General features: G+C 40.2%; 1 protein-coding gene across 1 annotated transcript in view; it reads left to right on the plus strand.

The window, feature by feature from the left end:
• Positions 1-225: 225 nt before the first annotated feature.
• The window catches only part of LOC144520321 (poly(rC)-binding protein 4-like), a 30681-nt gene continuing 9778 nt past the window's right edge, over positions 226-21128 (plus strand). The window contains exons 1-6 of the mRNA XM_078253990.1: positions 226-532; positions 11961-12150; positions 12345-12368; positions 14235-14267; positions 16021-16137; positions 19403-19534. Coding sequence (XP_078110116.1) covers positions 12043-12150; positions 12345-12368; positions 14235-14267; positions 16021-16137; positions 19403-19534 — 414 coding nt within the window. The 5' untranslated portion in view covers positions 226-532; positions 11961-12042. The remainder of the gene's footprint in view (positions 533-11960; positions 12151-12344; positions 12369-14234; positions 14268-16020; positions 16138-19402; positions 19535-21128) is intronic.

The following is a 21128-nucleotide window of genomic DNA, read 5'->3' on the forward strand; positions in this document are numbered from 1 at the left end:
CACCTCACAGATTCTCAATGATCGTGAATGTGTCAATCTTCGGTGCGACGCACAAGGAGAAGCGCGCCGCGCTCCCAGTAGCGGTCCTGTGGGGAGAGGATCACACCACACCGGCCGAGGCGCGGATACAAACATAGCCTACTGGAGGCTTGAAGGCATCCGAGCCAAAAAGGACTTTTTACCCAGAGAGCACTCGGTTTTCTCCCACGAGGTGCCTCGGTTAATGGTGATCAGGGTGAGCGGGGTGGTCGCCGCCTGCATCACCCTCCGTGTGTGTCCGTGTGTGTGTGTGTGTGTGTGTGTGTGTGTGTGTGTGTGTGTGTGTGTGTGTGTGTGTGTGTGTGTGTGTGTGTGTGTACCCTCCTCAGCGCACAGGCGCCCTGCACTCCAGTCTGCTGACACATCGGGAGGACAGTCCGCACTACACGTCCGCGTCATTGGACTCTATGTGGATACAAAGCCCGGTCACAACACACATCCATGGGGATACTTTAGTGGGAACTGCAGCCTGCGACCTTTTACATGAACACAGGTAAGTGACTTAGATTATACAGAAAAGGCACAGTTATGAACAGCATGTTCCCAGTTCTCCAACTTGAAAGAGCTCTTATCCAATAGGTAACATTCTTAATCGATGATCGCTATCCTATTTAGTGTCCCTCGAATTACACCAAACAGAGAGGCATGCTTTTTTTTTTTTTTTCTTAATGAACCATCACCGAATTAAAGCTAGAATCAGTCCATTTAAATTATATAAACAGTCTCCTATGTTGTCACGTATGTAGAGTAAGCTGCTAGATTCATTCGCTGGAGCTAATGAAGCCATAAAGTGAGTGTTAACTCCAGCATATGGCACAAAGTCACCAGATGAGCAGGGGACACAGCTAAGACTGAGGAGACAATTGGTCTCTTGTGTGTTGACGGTTTTATGATAATAGAAAGTGGACCCCGTTGGCCAGGCCTGTCCTGAACACAGAGATCATTCTCAACAAGTACTGTGGGCGCCTGCTTGGTGCTGAGGCAGCGAGTGTGTGTGACAGCTACATTATTCACCAAGATGCCTAATTGCATTAGTTTTACATTGTATAGAAAAAAACTGTCTTGTTAATCAGACCCAAATGAAAACCAAAACTCAGTCCAGATGCTATTTGGCTGGACATGTTTTACTCAATTCTACCATTAGAGTCACATGGCAAAGGGCAGTTTACATGAATACAATATTTTACAGGCAATTATGTTGATTTGTCTATACAGTTTCCAACTATTTTGTTTGCCAGACATTCACAGCCAGTTAACACTGGTCATTTGAAGGATTGTTTTCATTTAGCAAAGAGGGTACAAACAGTCTTGTCAAGATCTTAATTAACCATACTATAGGCTTCAATACAAATTAGTATCTTTGTTTCTGGCATGATGGCAGGGCTGTTTCAACTTCCAGTTTTAATAACACTCATATGTTTTGCATAGTATGGCCTACATTTATCCACTTTAGGCCCATATGAAATTCAGGAGATGGATCATCTTTAGACTCTTTACTACATAAGAAGCAAAAAGCAGCTGATAGTGGACCAGCTGATTGATTCAGGAAATCATGTTCCTTTCTGCCTGGGGACGCTCATGAATCGTGCATGTGCAGCACTCAAACAAAGGTGGAGAGAAATAGGACACATTGGAGAATTGCACATCACTAACTGTTAGCTGTTTGTGGAAGAATTCATTTAGGTGTAATGCATAACATGACTATTTTACTGAAGAAGTAGTAGATTCAGATTTATCTTCTAAAGCACAAAATGGACATCAATAAAGAGTAGCATTTTAGAATTCTGTGTGTGATGATGTCTGCCTGAGTGCAAATACAATATTTATACCTGAAAAGGAAATAGGACATACAATTTGGTTGATGTGAGAGGCACACAACTCCAGGGGGCACAAAGACAGACCATCATGTATATGCTGACTCTGTCCAAATGCAATTCCTTAATGCACTTTGAGAGTCAGAGATCTAATAAGAAGTGGAAGAGCATCTTCAATAATGAAACCCCACCTGCATCTCTGCTGCAGAGTGAGGGCTGGGGCCGAGAGGCTTCATAAATAACAGAAGCCAGACCTTACACGTGCTGCTCCAACGTCTGGGAACTGCCAATAATCCCTCTCATCTAGTAAAATGCTGTTCTTGCAGACTGGGTGGGGAGTGAGGGCACAATGCTTAGTTTTAGTTTGGAAGTCATCAAGTAATCAGCCCTGTGCAGCAGCTTTGCTCTATTAAACAGTTCTGCAGAGAGCGAGATCTTGGATATTCAATCACCTTTTACGGATGGGGAGAGTACAAGAAGAGCTTTCCAGATGATTTAGTCTTTAACATTGTATTCCCCTGATTACTTAAGTCATGTCAATATCAAATTAGTCCTAAATTGTTTTCTGTTCGACTCAAAACATAAAAGAAAGTGTAAAATGTAGTCAATTGTAGTGCTTTTGGACTCATACTTGTACGTTTTACGAGGCAAATCAGTATCATCATCTTCACTCAGCCGTTAATTTAGATGTTGTTGTCGCAGGAGCATTGTTGTGATACAAATTAATTTCCTCTCCAATATCTGAGACAAATCCCCTGTAGCAATTAACCTGCATTTGAGCAATTAACCTGTGCTTGTCGCTATCTAATAACTACAGACTCTTGAGTCTCAACTCCCTCTTTTCCAGCTTTGTCGATTGCAATACATGTTTATTTTTTTTTAATGATTCTTATGTTTTACCATGAAGTAGGCTGTGTTTTACAAGAAATGACAGAAACAAAATCACATGCATATTTGTGATGCTTCCATGCAAATAGTGTAGCTTGCTTTGTTTTGGATCTTCTTGTTCTGCTTATGAAGAGAGCCTTTCTTCTGAAGCAGAATGTGACCCTCGCTGCTGTTCTTAAGACTGACCCAGTGTTTGACAGAGCTGCAGGCTGTCCCCGTTATGAAAAGATAGCTCTGTGTTGAGCTCCAAAGATTGACCCAGCAGGCCCCATGACTCTCCTGTTGTGTCTCGCAAAGAGTCTCATGAGCGTAATTTATTTAGTTCAGAAGTTACCCTCAAAGAGTGGCTTTCATGTCCTCTTTAAATCGACTCAAGAAATACTGATAGGTGTATGCTAAGTACGCCACTCCAGTGCGTAAGTTCTGTACAGTATATCAAATGAATAAGCTAAAAGACTGTTTCGTGACAGTAATCCCTCTACAGGAAACTAAATGGAGGTTTCTTTCAATTGGCCATCTGCATCAGTGTGTGTCTATGTATGTGTTTGTTTGTGTGTGTGTGTGTGTGTGTTTGTGTATGTTTTCTGTATTGCGACCAAGGAGAGAAGCCTTTTATCCCCCTCTTCAGCTGCCGAGTGCCTGAAATATTTAACAGCGACTGCACTATTTTTGGGTTTGTGCTTGGTTTGTTGAGCAGCTTATGTAATATGTAGTTTCAGCTCAACATGCACTGGTACTGTTGTATACCAAATAACACACCAGCAACTCGGCTAACTTAAGCGTAGTGATGCTGTTAAGACTCTGACTTTGCAGCCATACTATACGCCACTATGAAGGGATCCTGCACTAACTGTGCTTTGATTCATTTAATTGATGGTTGCATGCAGGGCCAGTCCACATGTTTTCAGGTTACTTGTTTCTCTAAAATATCGATCAACTCGTTTCTCTTGCCTCCAACTGTCCCCATCTCTCCCCCTTTCTTTCTCAATTTGTCTCCCTTCTCTCTTCTCTCTCCTCTCTCTGAGGTGTCAGATTCTCTGACTCATGCCCTGGTGTGGAGGATGGGAGGAAAGCAAGGATGAAAGAGAAGAGAAAGTCATTTTGCAGATAGAGGGTGACCTTCATCCAGCAAGAGGGATGGGATAAAAGCTAGAGTTAATACCCTGCCAAAGTGTATTCTCCACCATTCCAAAAAAAAACCATTCAGAATGATATATGGTCCTAATAGAAGCTCTCTAATAATAAGTATGCCATTGTAAGTAAAGGCAAGGCAAATGACCAGAAAATTCCAGTGTAGAGTCCAGAGGCATAAACACTCTGGAGAAGTCAAACTGTATAATCAAATGAAAACAGCACTGCAGCACATGATGTAAAAGCCAAGTAGAGCTTTTCCCAAATGTACTGTAGATCTTTAATTTGAAGAAATTCATGCATGCACAATGCACAAAATTAATCTGCAACTATTTTGGTAAACACTTAATCGTTTCTGTCATATTTCAAGCAAAAAAAGCCAGACATCTCTCGGTTTTTGGCCTCTTAAATGTGATGATTTGCTGCTTATCTTTGTCATATATGATAGTAATTTGAATATTTTTGGTGTTTGGACCGATTGTCGGATAGAAGAAATTTGAAGACCACACCTAAGACTCATTTTCAATATTTTCTGATATTTTACATACCCAACGATTAATCAAGAAAAAATTATCTGCAGATTAATCAATAATGAAAGTCACCATTAGCCCTAAACTGAGATAAGGAGAGTCAAGTGACAAGTGTGGGCTTGGGCCACCCTGTCCCCATGCTAACTAAAGCGAGTGTAAATAAAGGCTCAGAAAGTGTCACTGTGTGTCTGGAACCAGCAGCCACTTGGGGGATAACAATTGACAGCCCAGAAACACGGCCATGTAAGGTTCATTATCTGTATGTTTGTGTTGTTCTCATCCCTGCTGGCAATAATGAGAAAGAGGAAGGAACTCCGGTTTACCTAATGAGGAGACGGGATCCTTTGTGAAAACAACTCTTGATCAATGAATGTTTCTCACACAGTGGCCATGTTCTTTCAAGGGTATACGCTTATTAATAACTATTGAGCCAGGACTAACTAAATACTGCTCCATCCTGACAGTCACAGAATCTGATTGCTTAGGGTAGACTGCCATAATGAAGTGTCACTTACATTGCTGTTTATTAGCTAGCATTATTCTGTAGCCAGATTGACATGATTCTAAGTCGCTGTGACAAGAAGAAGCGCTAAAAGTAATGATTCGTGCCACTTTGAGATATGACAGTCTTTGAAAAATGCAACTGTTTCTGACGTCAATCATTTGTGGCTCCTGAGCTCTCATCACATTGCAGAAAGTGGATTGACAGTTGTTATGATGAAGATAAATAATCTGCTTTCGTGTAAAGATAAGTGACGTTTTAGGTCCGATATAGTCAAAAATATGTTTGGGGAATGAGGGAGATATTAAAGTATTTTGTTATAAATAAGAGTCTCGTTTAATAACTAACTGGATGGTGCTCCAAGTTCTTAATGTCAGCCATAAATCCCACACAGTTCTGGCAGATGCTTAGAAATTCCTACATCAGTAATTTTGTCACAGCACTTTGAATTAGAAACTTCATTGCAACTTTTCAGTGGATTTGTTTACACAGTCTGCAGGAAATCTTGTAGTTTTATTCACTCTTTAAAACGCCACAAATTATGGATTAGAAATACGCTGCTTTACGGTAATCTTATCATCTAATCTTATCATATATATTTTGGTGCAGTGGCTGCAGTGAAGGTGGCTGTTGGCCTCCTCCCTGCTGCAAGGAAGCCGAGCTGGCTCCAGGAGCAGCATGCTGTCCAGGGGTCTGTTAACCCTCTCTGGGGCCATGTGGTTGACAGGCGGCTCGCACCGCAGCCTCACACCATTGTGCTTTAACACCAGATGAAGCCAGGGGCTGATAGGAGAGCACAGTCCCTTCTGCCCAGAGACCTGACCCCTCCCATTATATCTGACAGAGTTAAGACAGACACGCTAAGAGATGAAACACTGCTCTTTAATTTCAAGCCTCTCCTCTTTCACAACTAAAGCCCTCTCCTCCTGTCTCTTTTCTTTTTTTTTTTGTCTTGTCTCAGTGGAAATGCAGCCATGGTGAAGAAACTTTTAACTTACATCAAGTGGTTTTAAGTGTTAAAGTTGTGAGCTTTGCCTGTCAAAGTGTCATATAATAGAGCTATAGGATTTATGTATATTAAACTTCTAAATTTCTGTATTTGTGTGTTTTTTGTTGGGGGGAGGGTCAAAGTAGGCGTGGTTTAGTTGGGAAAAAATATATTCCCTTGTACCAACTGCAATTTGGCAATTATTTTGTGCCAAGTTGTGGGGTTATTTGATCAGCACTGTCAATCAATTCACCCACAGAGTTCTTGAGAATTTAACACTAGGAGCTACAGCATAAAATATTTAAATAGGTTTATGTAAAAAAGTTTAAATTGTACTTCATTTGCACTAGCGTTTTAGGTTGCATATCCACTCTTCCCTTAGCTGCGTTAAAATAACCACGCAGCTCAGCTCATAAAGCAATATTACTGATGAATCCCAGCATGACTTATAGCTGTGATGCTGTTAAAGCTAATCCAAACATGCATCTCCTCTGCGAATATTTTATTCACATGCAGTTGAGTTCATTTAATCAAGAGGCCTTTGTATAAAGTCGTAATTCTGCTGAAATGTAAGTATTCAGACTCTTTTAAATGTGCAGTCGTTAGCTGTGTCAGTCCAATACTTTCCACTGTTTATAGACAGAAACTCCAAATGACTTGTTTACATGTGTTTGTGTGTGTACCATTGTGCTTTCTTGCGTGGATGTGTGCACACGTGTTTGTTCCCTGAGGATCTCATTTAAGTTTGGAGGAGACGACTCAGCCTGGCTGACCACTAGTGAAGAGAGAGGATTCTTCTCTTGTACTGTATGTGATCATCCCATGGACTCAAACATGGCAGTATTTTAAGTTTGCTCATGACAGATAGCTGCAGAAAAAAATCCTCCTGTGGAACTTCTCAGCAGATCAAAGCCTGTTCGCCTTTGTATTTCAACAGGGCGATTTCTGCGTCTGCGTGTTTGTAGTGTGTGTGAATTGTTGCCTTCTTTCATCCCAGCAGCTGTATGTGGGTTTGTGTGTGCTTTGTTTTGGTGCACACAGACCTGTGAATGTGGCTGTCTCTATGTGTGTGAATGGTCTCTCACCTCTTGCTCTTGCCATGCGCGTGTACACACGTTGACACCCTCTCACTTACTGCTCTATATGTGCCCACCCGGGGGACACCTTATCCTCTCTGCCTCCGTGTGTTTATCATGCAGACACTCAATACCCCCGGCCCCCTGTATGTACCATATGCAGAGGGGAACCCTGTTTCTATCTTTCACCATGGAGACCAGGCATGTCCTCATTCCTTCTTCATTTCCTCTAAGCCGGCCCAGAGCCGTCTGTTGCCTGTTGTGTGAGGGACATGGTTGCCTCAAAACAGGTGTCCAGTCCTCTAGACAAGCGGGTTGAACAACATCCTTTTCATCTCGATAGACTCTCTGGAGTGGATGCTACTGACAACATGGCCAAAATAAAAAACAATATTGCTGGCGGCTGTCAAGGGATATACGCTGGTTGCTTTTATCTGTGACATCTTTGATGTGTGCTTCATGGAAGTAAGACCAAAGAAAACACATCTCGATATCTTAAAGGATAATTCCAGGTTTATCACATATTTCGGTAATAAATTGGGTCTTATTTTTGTGGTTTTTGGCATGAATCCTATCTGTAATTATAGCACTGTACTTATAAGAGTCAGTTAAGTACATATTTATAGCTGGTAAATTGTTTATCATATTACATACATCAATATGTTCTGATATCACAGAAGTTCATACAATAGTTGTATGTATTTTCTGAATAGTGTATTATGGGTGGGCTATGCTAAACTTGTGTTTATATTTGGCATTATTCTTTCTAGGGCTGCAACTAATGAATATTTTCATTATAGATTAATCTGGCCATTAGTTTCCCAAGTCATTGATTAGGTTTAGTCCATGAAACGTACAAAAGTAGTTAAAAAATGTCTTCAAATGTCATGTTTTGTCTGACTAATAGTCCAAAATGTAAATATATTTTATTTACTGTAATATATGACCAGAAAATGAACCGGAACATTTCTGGCATTTTTGCTTGAAAAGATACTGAAACAATTTTTTGTGAATTGTCAAAACAGTTGCAGATTATTATTCTTTTGATCATTTAATTGTTTATTTTCAGCACAAATTAGTCCCTGGAGTGTTAGAATGCACACACATACTATATATATTTTTTATTATTTGCAATAGGGGATAGTGGTGTAGTGTTCATAGTTCCGAAAAAAGGCATTTTGCATTTTCTCACTTTTGGTGTTCCCTCCAAATAAAGTAGTTTAGATAATTTGGCTTAACTGTTGCTTGTTTACAACCTGGCTGCTGGGGTTTCTTGCCACACCAGACTTTGAGTGAGTACAATCTCATCATAACTGAATAGAAATGATGGCCGAAAATATAAGACCCAAATTGCAATAAACAGTATTCCTCCTTTAATACTTTTTAAACTTAGGTGCATTTGTTTTTGTGTTAGTCATTTGGTCACAAAGTCATGCTTAATAAAGATGAATACAAGCAGTGACTCATAACAAGAAGCTCCTGCATACTGGATTCAGTAAGGACCAAGGTTACATGACAGAGGAGCAGAACAGTGGACGTGCTCTCTGCCTCTTTCTCCTGTTCTGACTGTATTTTGGCAGCCTGGCACTGCAGTCTGCACTTTGCTAATTCCGTGTTCTGAGTTACCAGGTCTAATTTAGAACAGAGGGGCTCTGTTCATTCTGGAACGCTGCTGCTTGGGATTCTGGAAATGAGGAGTTCAGAGACTCACCGCCCTCACACAGACACAGAGCACATGCCTTGTTATCAACCCACAGAGCAGCACATAATGATCACTCCAACCATTAGCTCCTAATGCAATAAAATGCTTACATTTTAGCCATGCCCTTCAGTGCCTAAACATAATGAAGTTAGCCCACGGGCTGCACAAATGTGCTCTGTGATAACACGTGTTCAGGATGCATCGATCAAGATTAAAGGCATCATGCCTTTTACTTGGCCTTATATCTGTAGCTAACAGCAAGCAAAATGTTTCATTTATTTATCTCCAGTCAACCCCCTGGGCTTGTTTGATATTTATGGAAATTGTATGGAGATGAGTTTCTAACTGATAGTTTTGTAAGTCAATCCAATAAGCATCTCTCTCAAAAAAAGTTTGATTTGGTGCAATCTAATACAGGAAATGACACTTTGCTCCACTTACTACCACATTTTGACAGACCGGCGTGTCAGAATGGGCTGAGGCCATGGAGGGGAATTTAAAACCCACACGGACAGCCAAGCTCTGTAGGATCTAAAGAAGGATGTGTGTGAGCATTATAATGTGTATTTGCAAGCATCCAGTGCATGAATAAATCAGCGAAGCAGTGATGGCCTTGTGCACTAAGCAAAAGCAATAAACCTGCCTACAACAAGTCTCTCCGGAATTGGATCTCATCTAAAATAACACCCATTTATTAAATCTGATCTCTTCACATAGCTCATCAAATCTACAGACAGCATGCAGATTTAGAACAGACACACATATGCCAGGCGGCGTCAGTAGGATTGCAGCAGTGGGCTGATATACAGTGACTCTGTAGGCTGGTTGGAATGCACTTGGCAGACAAACAAGTGGCCGTGATGAGTGAAAAAGAAGAGGAGTTGGTGATCCATGGTGATAAAGGATTCCTCTGATATCTGAAATATCTTAAAAGCGTCATTAAAACCAAATGTTTTTTTATTTTATATTTATATAGTATTGAAGCAGAGCTGATATGATGAGTCGAATAATAGATTCAACAGAAATAAATCGATAACCACTTTGATAATTCAATAACTATTTAAGTAATTTTTAGCTACACTAGTGGATGGTTCTAGAGATGGAAATGTCAGTCACTTGTCCAGTCCACCACTTTAGTCGAGTCTGAAATATCTCAACATTTACTTGATCAATTGGCACAACATTTGGTGCAGACATTCATGCTTCCCAGATAATAAGTCATAAAAACGTTGGTGATCCATTGACTTTTTCTCTAGTGCAACCCTGACATTGACAGTTTTTTAGTAAAATATCTCGACAGCAATTGGATGGATTGCCATGAATTTTGGAACAAAAGTTTTGCTGCCGGATAACTATGATCCCCTAAATTTTCATCCAGCGCTATCCGCAGGTCACAGTTTTCATGTATCCAGTGAAACATCTTAACATCCACCAGATGGATTGGTACAACATTTTGTTCAGACATCTATGGTTTCCAGGTGATGTATTTGAATGACTTTGATGATGCCCAAATACTGTACCTGCAAACATCAACATGCTAGCATTGCCGTTGTGAGCATGTTAGCATTCTGGCATTAGCATTTTTCTGCTAAACTCACCATTGTGCCAAAGTACAGCCTCAAAGAGGCACTAGCATGGCTGTAGACTCTCTTTGTCTTATTTTCTTTTAAATAAGTTTGGCTAACCTAACAAACTTGGTTGGACACCTCCTGATGTGACATTGGAAAAGTGTGGTGGGAGGGAGTTTCCAATGCTATTAATAATACCATCCAACAAGCACTTCTGATGATGGAGTATACCGGCATCTTTAGTCTTGTTTAAGTAAAAATGACAAAGATTCTCTGGATCCAGCTTCTCTTTGGAGAAAGTTGCTGCTTTTCTTTGATTTCTGTGACAGTAAACAGAATTTCTTGGGGTTTTGGACTGTTGTTTGGACAAAACAAGACATTCGAACCATTCACCAACCTTAGGTATACTGTGATGATTATTTTTTGACATATTAAAGTTAAATAATCCGCTGATTAATCAATAAAGGAAATAATTCTTAGTGGCAGCCCTAAATGAAAGCATTTGTAGGTATTTGTCACATCCTCTGGAAATATAAGAAAACAATCCTTTAAGTTCTTCGCATCACACAGCATCTACAGTGTAGCTATATTTATGCGTCAAAAAAACTACCTACAAATATAACTACTTCCCCTGTCCATGCTGACAAATGTAAGCAAATATATTTTTTCCTCAAAAGGAAACATGAATGATTCCATGAACTAATTATACATCATTCTGAGACTGAGCAGGCAGGTGACTCACACATTAATCATCATACCATATGTTACTGACATGTAGCCACTGCCACATCCCCATTCTGCGATCAGCGAAGATGCTACTCATTTAAATTGTACGTATAAATTCTGCCCATAACAGGGTTTTTTTACTCTGACTGACTGTGAAACCAGGTCCCCAAAGAAAATCCACACGTTTTCAGTTTAATGAAAACTGTTTCAAATTGAATTTGAAGAACTTTGCATGAAATGCACGCCAAGCTCGGCTTAAAGGAAATTATTTATTCATTTATTTTTTGGCATCCACTTTCACAAATCACTCAACACGCTCATGACAGAAAGAGAGAGACAGAAGAGAAACTGCTTGTCAGTTAATGAAGACACACAGATTGTGTGTTAGTCATCGATGGCCACCCACTGTCTGTTAGGACCCCAAAGCTCTGATGAGATGCAACATCACTGACGCTGCTGGTGCTTCTGGTCAATATCCTGCACACACAATGGGCTTCATTATGATTTTGTTATGAATCCCCATCAATATTACATTGACTCAAACTAATGAAGAAGTTCCTCACTAAGATACTTGGTTTCAATGTTCTTTCAGGCAGTTGATGACATAAATGTATTTCATTTTGGCTTTGATTTGTCCTCTGTTTATCTGAATGTCTTTGATCTCTGTGAATAATCATTCAGTCAACAATGCAGTTAGACACAGTATGAGCACATAGTTTCAGAGAAATGAACTAGAACACGGCTATTAGTTTAATAGTGGCACATAATGTTCAGTGAATAATGACACACACATGAGCCACATCTTGTTGTTAGTGTCACTGTTGTCACTGGTGTTAGTGTGTGTGTGTGTGTGTGTGTGTGTGTGTGTGTGTGTGTGTGTGTGTGAGCGTGAACGCATATGTTTGTGACTTGATTCTCATATTTCTTTGGTAAGAAGGAAATGTTTTTTGAAATGACAATTTATTTTAACGTCAGTCATGCTTTTCTCTCTCTCAGAGCGGCACTGAAGGACTTTGGAGAGCCAGAGAACAAGCGCTGGCCTTCCTTTGACTGTGTGACCAGCGAATGAGCCTTGTTCATGCGTCTCCCTGCGTGCCACTCCCACATCACTATGAACTGTGAGCAGGACTTTGCAGATGGGGGCTTGGGAGTGACCCTCACACTACGCCTGCTCATGCATGGAAAGGTACAATCCCCCTGCTCAAACATTGTTTATGAAGGACTTGCATGCTGCAGCACTCAGAGAGTTTTCACCTCCTCATAAATTATAAACCAGAAATTGATAGAATTAATAAATAATGAAATTCTACTATATAATCTTTTTTGCTTTTTAAAATTGTATTTAGTGTATGTAATTACGTTTATGTCTTTGTATTATAGGAGGTTGGCAGCATCATAGGAAAGGTGAGAACTCCTATTTTTATTCTACTACACAAAATACTGCATATTTGTATAAAGTTATTAATCATAAAAAAACAGAATGGTATTCCTTTATCAGATGAGGTTGATGTTTTGAAATGTCTGATCTTATGTAGATTTAAAGTTATTTTCCATTGTCTTAAGCCAAATACCTTAATGATGCCTTTTATGTGGCTTCATAATAAGCCTTTGTGGACTAATTTTCCTCTCTGTCTTGATTCCATCTTGAAATCAACGCAGAGCACAAAGCCCTCTAACACAGTGATTCTCAACTGGTGGGTCGTGACCCAAAAGTGGGTCGCGGACCCGTTCTTGGTGGGCGCGGACAGCTGGTCAATAAATAAATAAATAATATTTAATACACATCTAATTTTGGACTTATCTTTTATTTTGAAAAAAATATTTTTAAGGACATTCAGCAGAGCCGTGCAGCAGTCTAGCGCCGTAGCCATGGTAACCATCATTTGATCAACTTTCTCTTTAAGTTTGTGTTGATGTTCAGAGGCAAGAATTTGTGGCCTTACTTTTTTTGTGCAGTTTTGATATTTAATTTATTTAAGTCACGTTGGTCCGTGCAGTTGTCATGTTCCTCCTCAGTTTATTATTAATGTGCTCTGAAATGCACTTTTCACATGTAATGTTTTCGAAGGCTATTTTTGAAAAATAAATTTGCTTGATTTGAATTCTATAAAAGTGGGTCGCAACTTAATGACCATGGGAAGATGTGGGTCACAGAGTGAGACCAGTTGAGAACCCCTGCTCTAACAAACAATTGTAGTTTTGAATATCCCCATCCTAAATGTAACTGCCCTAAACCAACCCTCTTAAGACCTCGCCACCACCCATAATGCAACCCAGTAATCCATCAAACAAAAACATTAGTGCATTGACTGAAAGCCTCCTGTTGAAACTGAGCTCCAAAGACATATTACTGTTGGCCCCTTGTGGGCACTTTAAGTGTCTGTAAGGAAGGGCCTGGCTGCTCAATGCTGCATCAGTAGCTCTAGCTATCACGCCTTGTAATACAACACCTAAAGACATCAATTGAAGACAGAACAAGGACAAAAAAAAAATAACTTAATGCAGAAAATAAAGAAAAATGTCACAATGGATGCCGCAGTGTATTGCAGAAATCAGATATCGAAACAAAAATAGAGAAAAGAAAGAGAGAGGAGCTTGGCACATACTGTGCAGCTCAATAGAGAGAGGCACTCTGCAGTACTTGGACTAATAACTTGCCACTCTATCTATTAAGCAAACCTCTCATCTCTTTCTCGTCAATAGAAGACTGAGACCAGAATGATAATGCACCACATACACAATAATAAGTTGTCCTGGAATATAATATAAATAAGAGCGTAGCCCCGTGTGAGATGTTACAGTTTTTTATACTGCTGTGAGGAAGTGTTCGTCAGTGGATGCATGAAGGTGTGAACAGAGGTGTGACAGCTTGAATGGACTTAAGCCAAAAGCAAATGGGGGACAGGAGAAGAAACAATCTAAAAAAACAGCAGAGGATGTGCTGCAGCGTGACACAAGTCTGACAAAATGTTCTTGTCCCTGGCAGGAGGTCTTCATATACACTGCATATACAGCCGTTACAGTACAGCAGGTGTATGCCCCCTTCAGACGCACAGATGTATTCAATTTCTTTTTGAGACAGCAGTGCAGGGGATACTGCTGCGATGCATTGCCCATTGGAACTCTAGCTGAAATTTGTTCGGCGAGATTCCAATCAGGCTTTCTTGGTTGGAAAAAGCCGGTCTCACTTAGAGGTCGAGGACACTGTGATGTGTCAAACAAAGCACATTTGATTCTGTTTAAAGCTGTCCTTCATCTTCTCTTTTCCAGAAAGGAGAGACTGTGAAACGAATACGAGAAGAGGTACTGTGATTTAGAGCTTTAAAACTTTTCATCATCTGCATCAGTTATGCTATTTGCTGTTGATTATACGTGTTTTCTTGACTGACTAGCTGTAGCATTATGCCATACAGGAGCCAAAATAAGCACACTTTGTTCCCTTTTTCTTACACTAAGACTTGAACTGACCACATCTTTTCTGTGGTCTCTGTCTTTGACCACAAGCTCAGTAGGTTCATCTCAAGAGAAAACATAATTCAATCTCAGAAGGCCTCTAATGCCGACCAGGCTTTCTGGCAAGTTGTATGTATTAATAACAAAGCTCAGTTCTTCTGGCTGTTTGGGAGCTTTGAGTTTGAAAAGCATACAGAGCAGGTACATTGTCCGAATTGCCTTTTGGGCAATAACGACACCTTTTCAATTTAAATCCTCTCTCTTCATCATTCACTACCGCTTTTCTAGCTGCTCTCTCAGTAAATCCCTTTTCTTTCTTTTCCTGCATAAAACATCTTCCTTCTTCTCTGTCTGCCCCTCCGGTCCCTCTTTGTAAATCTCAAGGGTGCAGCCAAACTAATGCCGCTTGGTTACCTGTTTGTATTAAAAAGTAATTAGGCTGACACCATGGCAGTACATTTGATTATTTCTCTGGCTGCTAAGGTTTTATGTTGTACTTTATGAGGCAGAAGGATAACCAGAGGAATAGTGAGGTCATGGGACAGTGCAGCCCTGCAGAGCTGTTTGATAAACCACTCACCCATGGTAGTCATCCATCCACTCATCCAGCCAGTTTGGGCCTTTGTTACTGTATGAGCCTCATCTTGTCAGCCACTGCCCAGGCATTGCAGTCACAGTGGGAGCATGGCTCACTGGAGTGACTGGAAAACACGTCCCAGAGCTCAGAGCACTGTCCTGTCTCAGCTCGTTCGCCTTCAATTCAAGGACACAAAATGGAAGGAGGGGAGAGCAGGAGATTTGTCATCGGAGGGCAATGCCCCGATTAGAAATTCTATTACATTGTCAGTCTGAGATACAGAGATGTGCTCTATAGCTTTCAGTTTCACCTCCTTTACCTCATGTCACTTGACTCTCCTTCCCGTGGGTGTGCTGTACTGTACAGTATGTCTCTGGCCACTTTGAATACTTTAAATAGTTTGAAATCAAACCACAAGAAAATTAACGAAAATGTTTGACATTTTCAGAAATTTGCTTGTTTGCTTTCTTGCCAAGAGTTAGATAAAAAGATCAATACTACCTGTACTGGTAAACATCAAGGTACAGTCAGTAGCCTGTTATCTTAAAACGCTAGCTTGGCTCTGTCTAAAGCGGAAAAAATCCATCTACCAGCCCCTTCAGGAAGTTACTGCTCCCAGCCAAGACATAGTCAGGCACATAATCCCAGAAAAAACACTAATTGTCGTTTTTACACTTTGGTTTTTGTAAAGATTAAACATATGATAAATTTGTGTTAATTAGTGAGCTTTAGAGGTGCTAGTTGGGGGATTTTGCTGCTTTTGGACAGATAACAGGCTAGCTGTTTCCACCTGTTTCCATACATCAACACAGATATTCAAATTACCAATATTTTCATTTATTTATCATGTGTCATTTGTTGTTCATGTGTTCATCAGCTTCATATTCATCTTACAGACATGATGACAGTGGTAGCAATCTTCTCATTTAACTCTTGGCAAGAAGGCAAATAAGCATATTTCGCAGAATGTCAAACAATTCTGTTAATGTTGACCATTAACTGACCTAATGTCCTCTGTCCCCACAGAGCAGTGCTCGGGTCAACATCTCAGAGGGCTCCTGTCCAGAGAGGATCATCACCATCACTGGCTCCACAGACTGCGTCTTCAGAGCTTTCACCATGATCACATACAAAATGGAGGAGGTAACTGTAACTGTAATGCATGCCATTCATTGGCATCACATACGAGTGAAATCAGCTCATGTCGTCATGTCCCATAAACCAAAATCCCACTCAGGGTGCAATCAGAAAATGTATGTAGCAAGCTTTTGGAAGTTGTCAAATTCTTTGTGGATCCAAAATAACAAAGAAAGTGCAAGAAGCCATTTCACCACATCATTACAAGAATTCATTTCCTAAGCTTCATCTCAACATTACCACTAATGTGCTTTTATCGCTATCGATTATACTTTAAACTGAAGTGATGGAAGGAAAGATTTTAGCTGTGTTTCATAGCACTTTCAGATATGATTACACTGAAGAGGAAAATTTGGGATAAGTGGATTTAGCTGCTGTTGTAAACCCATTTTTGACTTGTGGAATGATGTGATTTGTGTTCAGTAAGGTATTCGCTGGGCCTTGTCATATAAATGCCTTTTACTGGGCAACACATGTTCAGTCCACCTGTAAAAAGTGTGAATGATGCTGATTTGCACCTGCTAATGAGAAGGATTTGTTTACCTTCTCACCGTCTACTAATGAGTTATAGATGACAGGTTCCTCTCCCCATGGTGACTGTCCATCACCGCACTAATTAATATGGTGGAATGAGAGCCGTCTTCACTCTGATTTAGCATCACAGCAGACAATGGCAAGGAAACAGGTGCTCCCCGCTCAGGTCGACAGACTTCAGTAAACACACTGGCTGGGAGCACAGTGCAGTAGTATTCATTAAATATCTTTCACACTCACCTCTTTTCAACCCTGAAACTCTTGAGTTTCCTTGGCAACGTGTTGGCTGACCCACTGCGCGCCGCTTCCACCATAGTTGAGTTATTGTATGAATAATCTGCTTTTTGGCCACTGAGTATTAAACTTGGCATTTGTTTCTGTCTCAATAGTTTATGATTACACAGGCGTCTTAATTCTTTCATTTGGCTGAGTCGTGCGTGTTTCTGTCTGTGTTTTATGGATGAAGTTTTCCCCATCTGCTGCCACATAAGTACAAAAACACAGATTTATGCAAATTAAGTTATCTGATAATCTGAAAGAAGTGCTTTAATACCACACAATACATTACACTACAGTATCATACATGTATTTTGTTCCCAGGTGTCGAGGCACAGCATGCATGAAAGCCGCATAATCTGTCTTTGTTGGAGTCTGTATCTCACAAGCAACACAATATGCTTTGGGGATTTAAGCCCGGCAACTCTTTGTTTGAACAGTGCTTGTGTAACCCGCTGTCTTATTTACGCCAATTCGCTTTGAGAGTTTCTTTTTTTTCACCAGGATGTCACAGGGAAGTATGGGAACGTTCACAGTTGTTAAGCTGTGGCTCATATTTTTAGATCAAATCAAGAAAATGACATTCTCAATCTTGTGATTCTACAGTCGAGCTGTGTGCCCCTCTTTTAATGAGACAAGACGTCAGAGAGCCTGATCTGCCTCACTAAAAATAGACACGGAGCAGAGGGGCACAACAGCCACACAGAATATGCCTTTCAAATATTCAGATCATACTCAGATATTGTATTATACAGTTCTCTTCATACTAAAAATCTCTTGAGGTTACACATCCACACACTGCCCCCTCTTAAGTTTTCTAATTTTATTGCAAGCAAACCGTTCAAAAACAAGCAGTGTGCTTTGCATTCTGTCACACATTTTGTTGTGGATTGAACATTTATGGGAAAAAAGACAGCGCAGCATATTTACATTTCAAAGGTTCACAGAGACACACTGTTCATTAATTAAAAGTGCAATCTCCACCCATAGAAGAGCAGACACAGAATGTTTGCTACCTGCACTGTAAAAACACTCCTCAAATCAGTGAGGTTCTTGATCTAAATACATAAGATAAATTGTATTCTACACCCATTCTTTCATTGGCTGGTATTATGATCAGACATTGTTAGTTGATATGTTAAATATTGATGTTGATATGCATTTTAACGTCCACTGTGGGTTTGATGTTAAATAAGTGAGTTGAATGATTACGTCGTACAGTATACCTTTAAAAATATGTAAAATTGGACTGCAACCATACCAACCGTATCAAACTTTAGGCACTTAAAGGATTTTTCATTTCATTTTCCCAAGAGTTTTTTCAGTATGTGTAAAGCATTTCTGGCAGTTTAAAGGAATAGTTCTACATTTTGGGAAATGTGCTTATTAGCTTTCTTTCCGAGAGTTAGATGAGGAGATTGATACCATTCTTATATCTGTTACTCAAATACGTATTTTTGTACAGAATAAACAAACAAGATATAACGTCTTAATTAGAAAGCTTTAGAGGTAGGCAGATTTTCTTAGCGTGGGAGAGAGCCATTTCCAGTCTTAATAATAAGCTAAGCTAAATGGCTGCTGACTGGTGCTTCATATTTAACACATCAATATTCTCATCAATCTCTCAGCAAGAAAACAAACAAATAAATGTCCCACAATGTTAAACTATTCCTTTAAATTGGACCTCATCTCATGGCAGTTCCATTAGATTATTTTTTTCACATTATGTGCTCTCAATCGGTTCTTTACAAAAGATCTGTGGAAAGAATTCCCAAGGTGAGCAGGTTGAGTGTTCTTGCAGTCGGAAGGGACAAGTGGACAAGTTCTGACTCAGTTTTATACAGCAGAGTGAAAATCTCAAAGCACGATTTGCACACCACCGGTGCTGCAATTAATGTTGCCCCTTTCATGGAGAATTCAGCAGTTCATATGAATGATTGAACAGCCTTTTAAGATCCCACACAGGACTGGACTACATCTCTTACATTGCTGGCCAGCCTGTGGCCTCCCAGCACATAGTGAAATACATAGGTTAATTAGGTGCAGATGCTGGATTGCTCATAGCTCCACCTGACACTTCCAATGGAACTATGTGCTTTTTTCTGATGTCCAATGCATGTTGATGCAGTAGATATTGAGCTTGGCTGCTTTGTGATTGGTTCATCCCAATAATGAGTGTAGCACCTGCTTTTCTCTTTATAGTTTGGGGTTGGAAAGTGGATCAATGTGAACCCTAAATCGACCAATAAAATGAGCTGGATTCAAATTCAACTCCTCTTCAGTCCTAATTGTTGGCGATAAAACCCTCCAGTGGCTTTTTTCTTCCTCTATTTCCACCTTGACCGCTGCTGCCTGATCCTTTCCTCTGAGACTCTCTCTCTCTCTCTCTCTCTCTCTCTCCTCTTTCTTTCCTGCTGACTCACCATCTCACCACGTTTTCTTTCCCGACATCTCCCTCCAGGACCTGACTGCGCTGGTGGCCAACGGCACCATCAGCTCCAAGCCACCAGTCACCCTGCGGCTGGTGATCCCTGCCAGCCAGTGTGGCTCTCTCATTGGAAAGGGAGGGGCCAAGATAAAGGAGATCAGAGAGGTGAGCACCGAGCCACAACACAAATCTACTCCATCCTCCCCATCTTTGCTGCACAGGCTGGACAAACACTGAAATATGAAGAGAACAAATCTGCTTCTGGAGATGAGGGAAAATTAACTGCAGCTGGAAGGGATATATATTTAATTTTCCACAATTGTGAAGTTGTTGTTTTTTTTTGCATTGCTGCATGTTGTGCCCTATACAGTAAGTGTAAGTCCTGCTGCTTGCACTAATATATATTAGGTAGGCTATATACTGTATTAGATGCTTTACTCAGAATCACTGCTTTACAGTTTAAATATATTAATATAATAAAGCTAGAAAGGTGGTGATCATATTTATCTACAGAAAAAAAATGGTAAAAAATAAATGCATAAATAATAAATCATAACATGCAAATTGCATTAAAGCTACAAACGAGTGACATATGTCAAGAAGCAGAATTTACATAAAGTACAAAACTTACAAAGGCTCACTATTAGGTAGTGAATAACAAGACTAAGAGTCTACAGCCATGCTAGCAGCTCTGTGAGGCTACTTGGACACAGCTGTGCTTAGAGGATGCTAACATTCTCCCAATGACGAAGCTAAGATGCCGATGTTTAGCAGGTATAATGTTTACCAGGTTCACCATCTTAGTTTAGCTGGTTAGCATGCTAACATTTGCCATTTAGCAGCAAACACAAAAGTACATCTGAGGCTAATGGGAATGTTGTTAGTTTTAGGTATTCAATCATAAACCATAAAGTGTTGGACAACTTCATGTTTTGATCTAAAGATGGTGCTAGATGAAAAGTCCGGGGATCATCAATAAGTTCTTACAATTTATCCTCCGAGGAATATAAATGTCTGTACATAATTGTTGTTGAGATATTTCCGTCTGGACCAAAGTGGTGGTATCTGCACATACAGTCGGTTGGCACCACACTAAAATTGGACTGAAGGCAGGAAATTAGTGAGACAACGCAGTCCGGATAGATCACTGAACACAACACACAGTATGACTCAGCAGTGGCAACTTTGAAAGGGGAAAAACTCCTGACTACATTATGCCCAGTTGAAACATTAGGATTAAACATATCAGATCAGTTGCCAGAGACGATTGACACTTTAACTTTAGCTCTGTACCGATCTACAAATAGTCTCTCTCTCTCATTTTAGCCTTTACCTTCTCGGTGAAGGCTTCACCGGCCCGGCAATGGCCTCCAGTCAATTTTCTGTGGTTAGACAGATTTTTTTGTCATGTTCATAACCCAAATTTGTTTCAGTTACGGACTTGTTTTGTTTGTTTGGTTGCCACAGGACACATGCTCACTTACAGAAGCATTTTGTGATGTGTGTGGTTCAACAATGGCCTCCAAAAACCCTGCAGTTTGATAGAGACATCAGCAAATGTAGATAAATCTTTAAAAACAGTCCTTTTTGCCTCCAGACATGCTATATTGGGAATATATCAGCTACAATTGAGAGAATTATGTTTGTTGACCATGGGTGACTTTTCATTTATCTCTAACCTGACAGGACTTGGCGTTACATACTACAGCGTAGTTGGTCTTTGTCAGTGTAGTTGGAAAAATATAAGGTTAGCAAAGCC

This window comes from Sander vitreus, chromosome 7, assembly GCF_031162955.1.
Source record: "Sander vitreus isolate 19-12246 chromosome 7, sanVit1, whole genome shotgun sequence".
In the NCBI taxonomy this organism is placed as follows: Eukaryota; Metazoa; Chordata; class Actinopteri; order Perciformes; family Percidae; genus Sander; species Sander vitreus.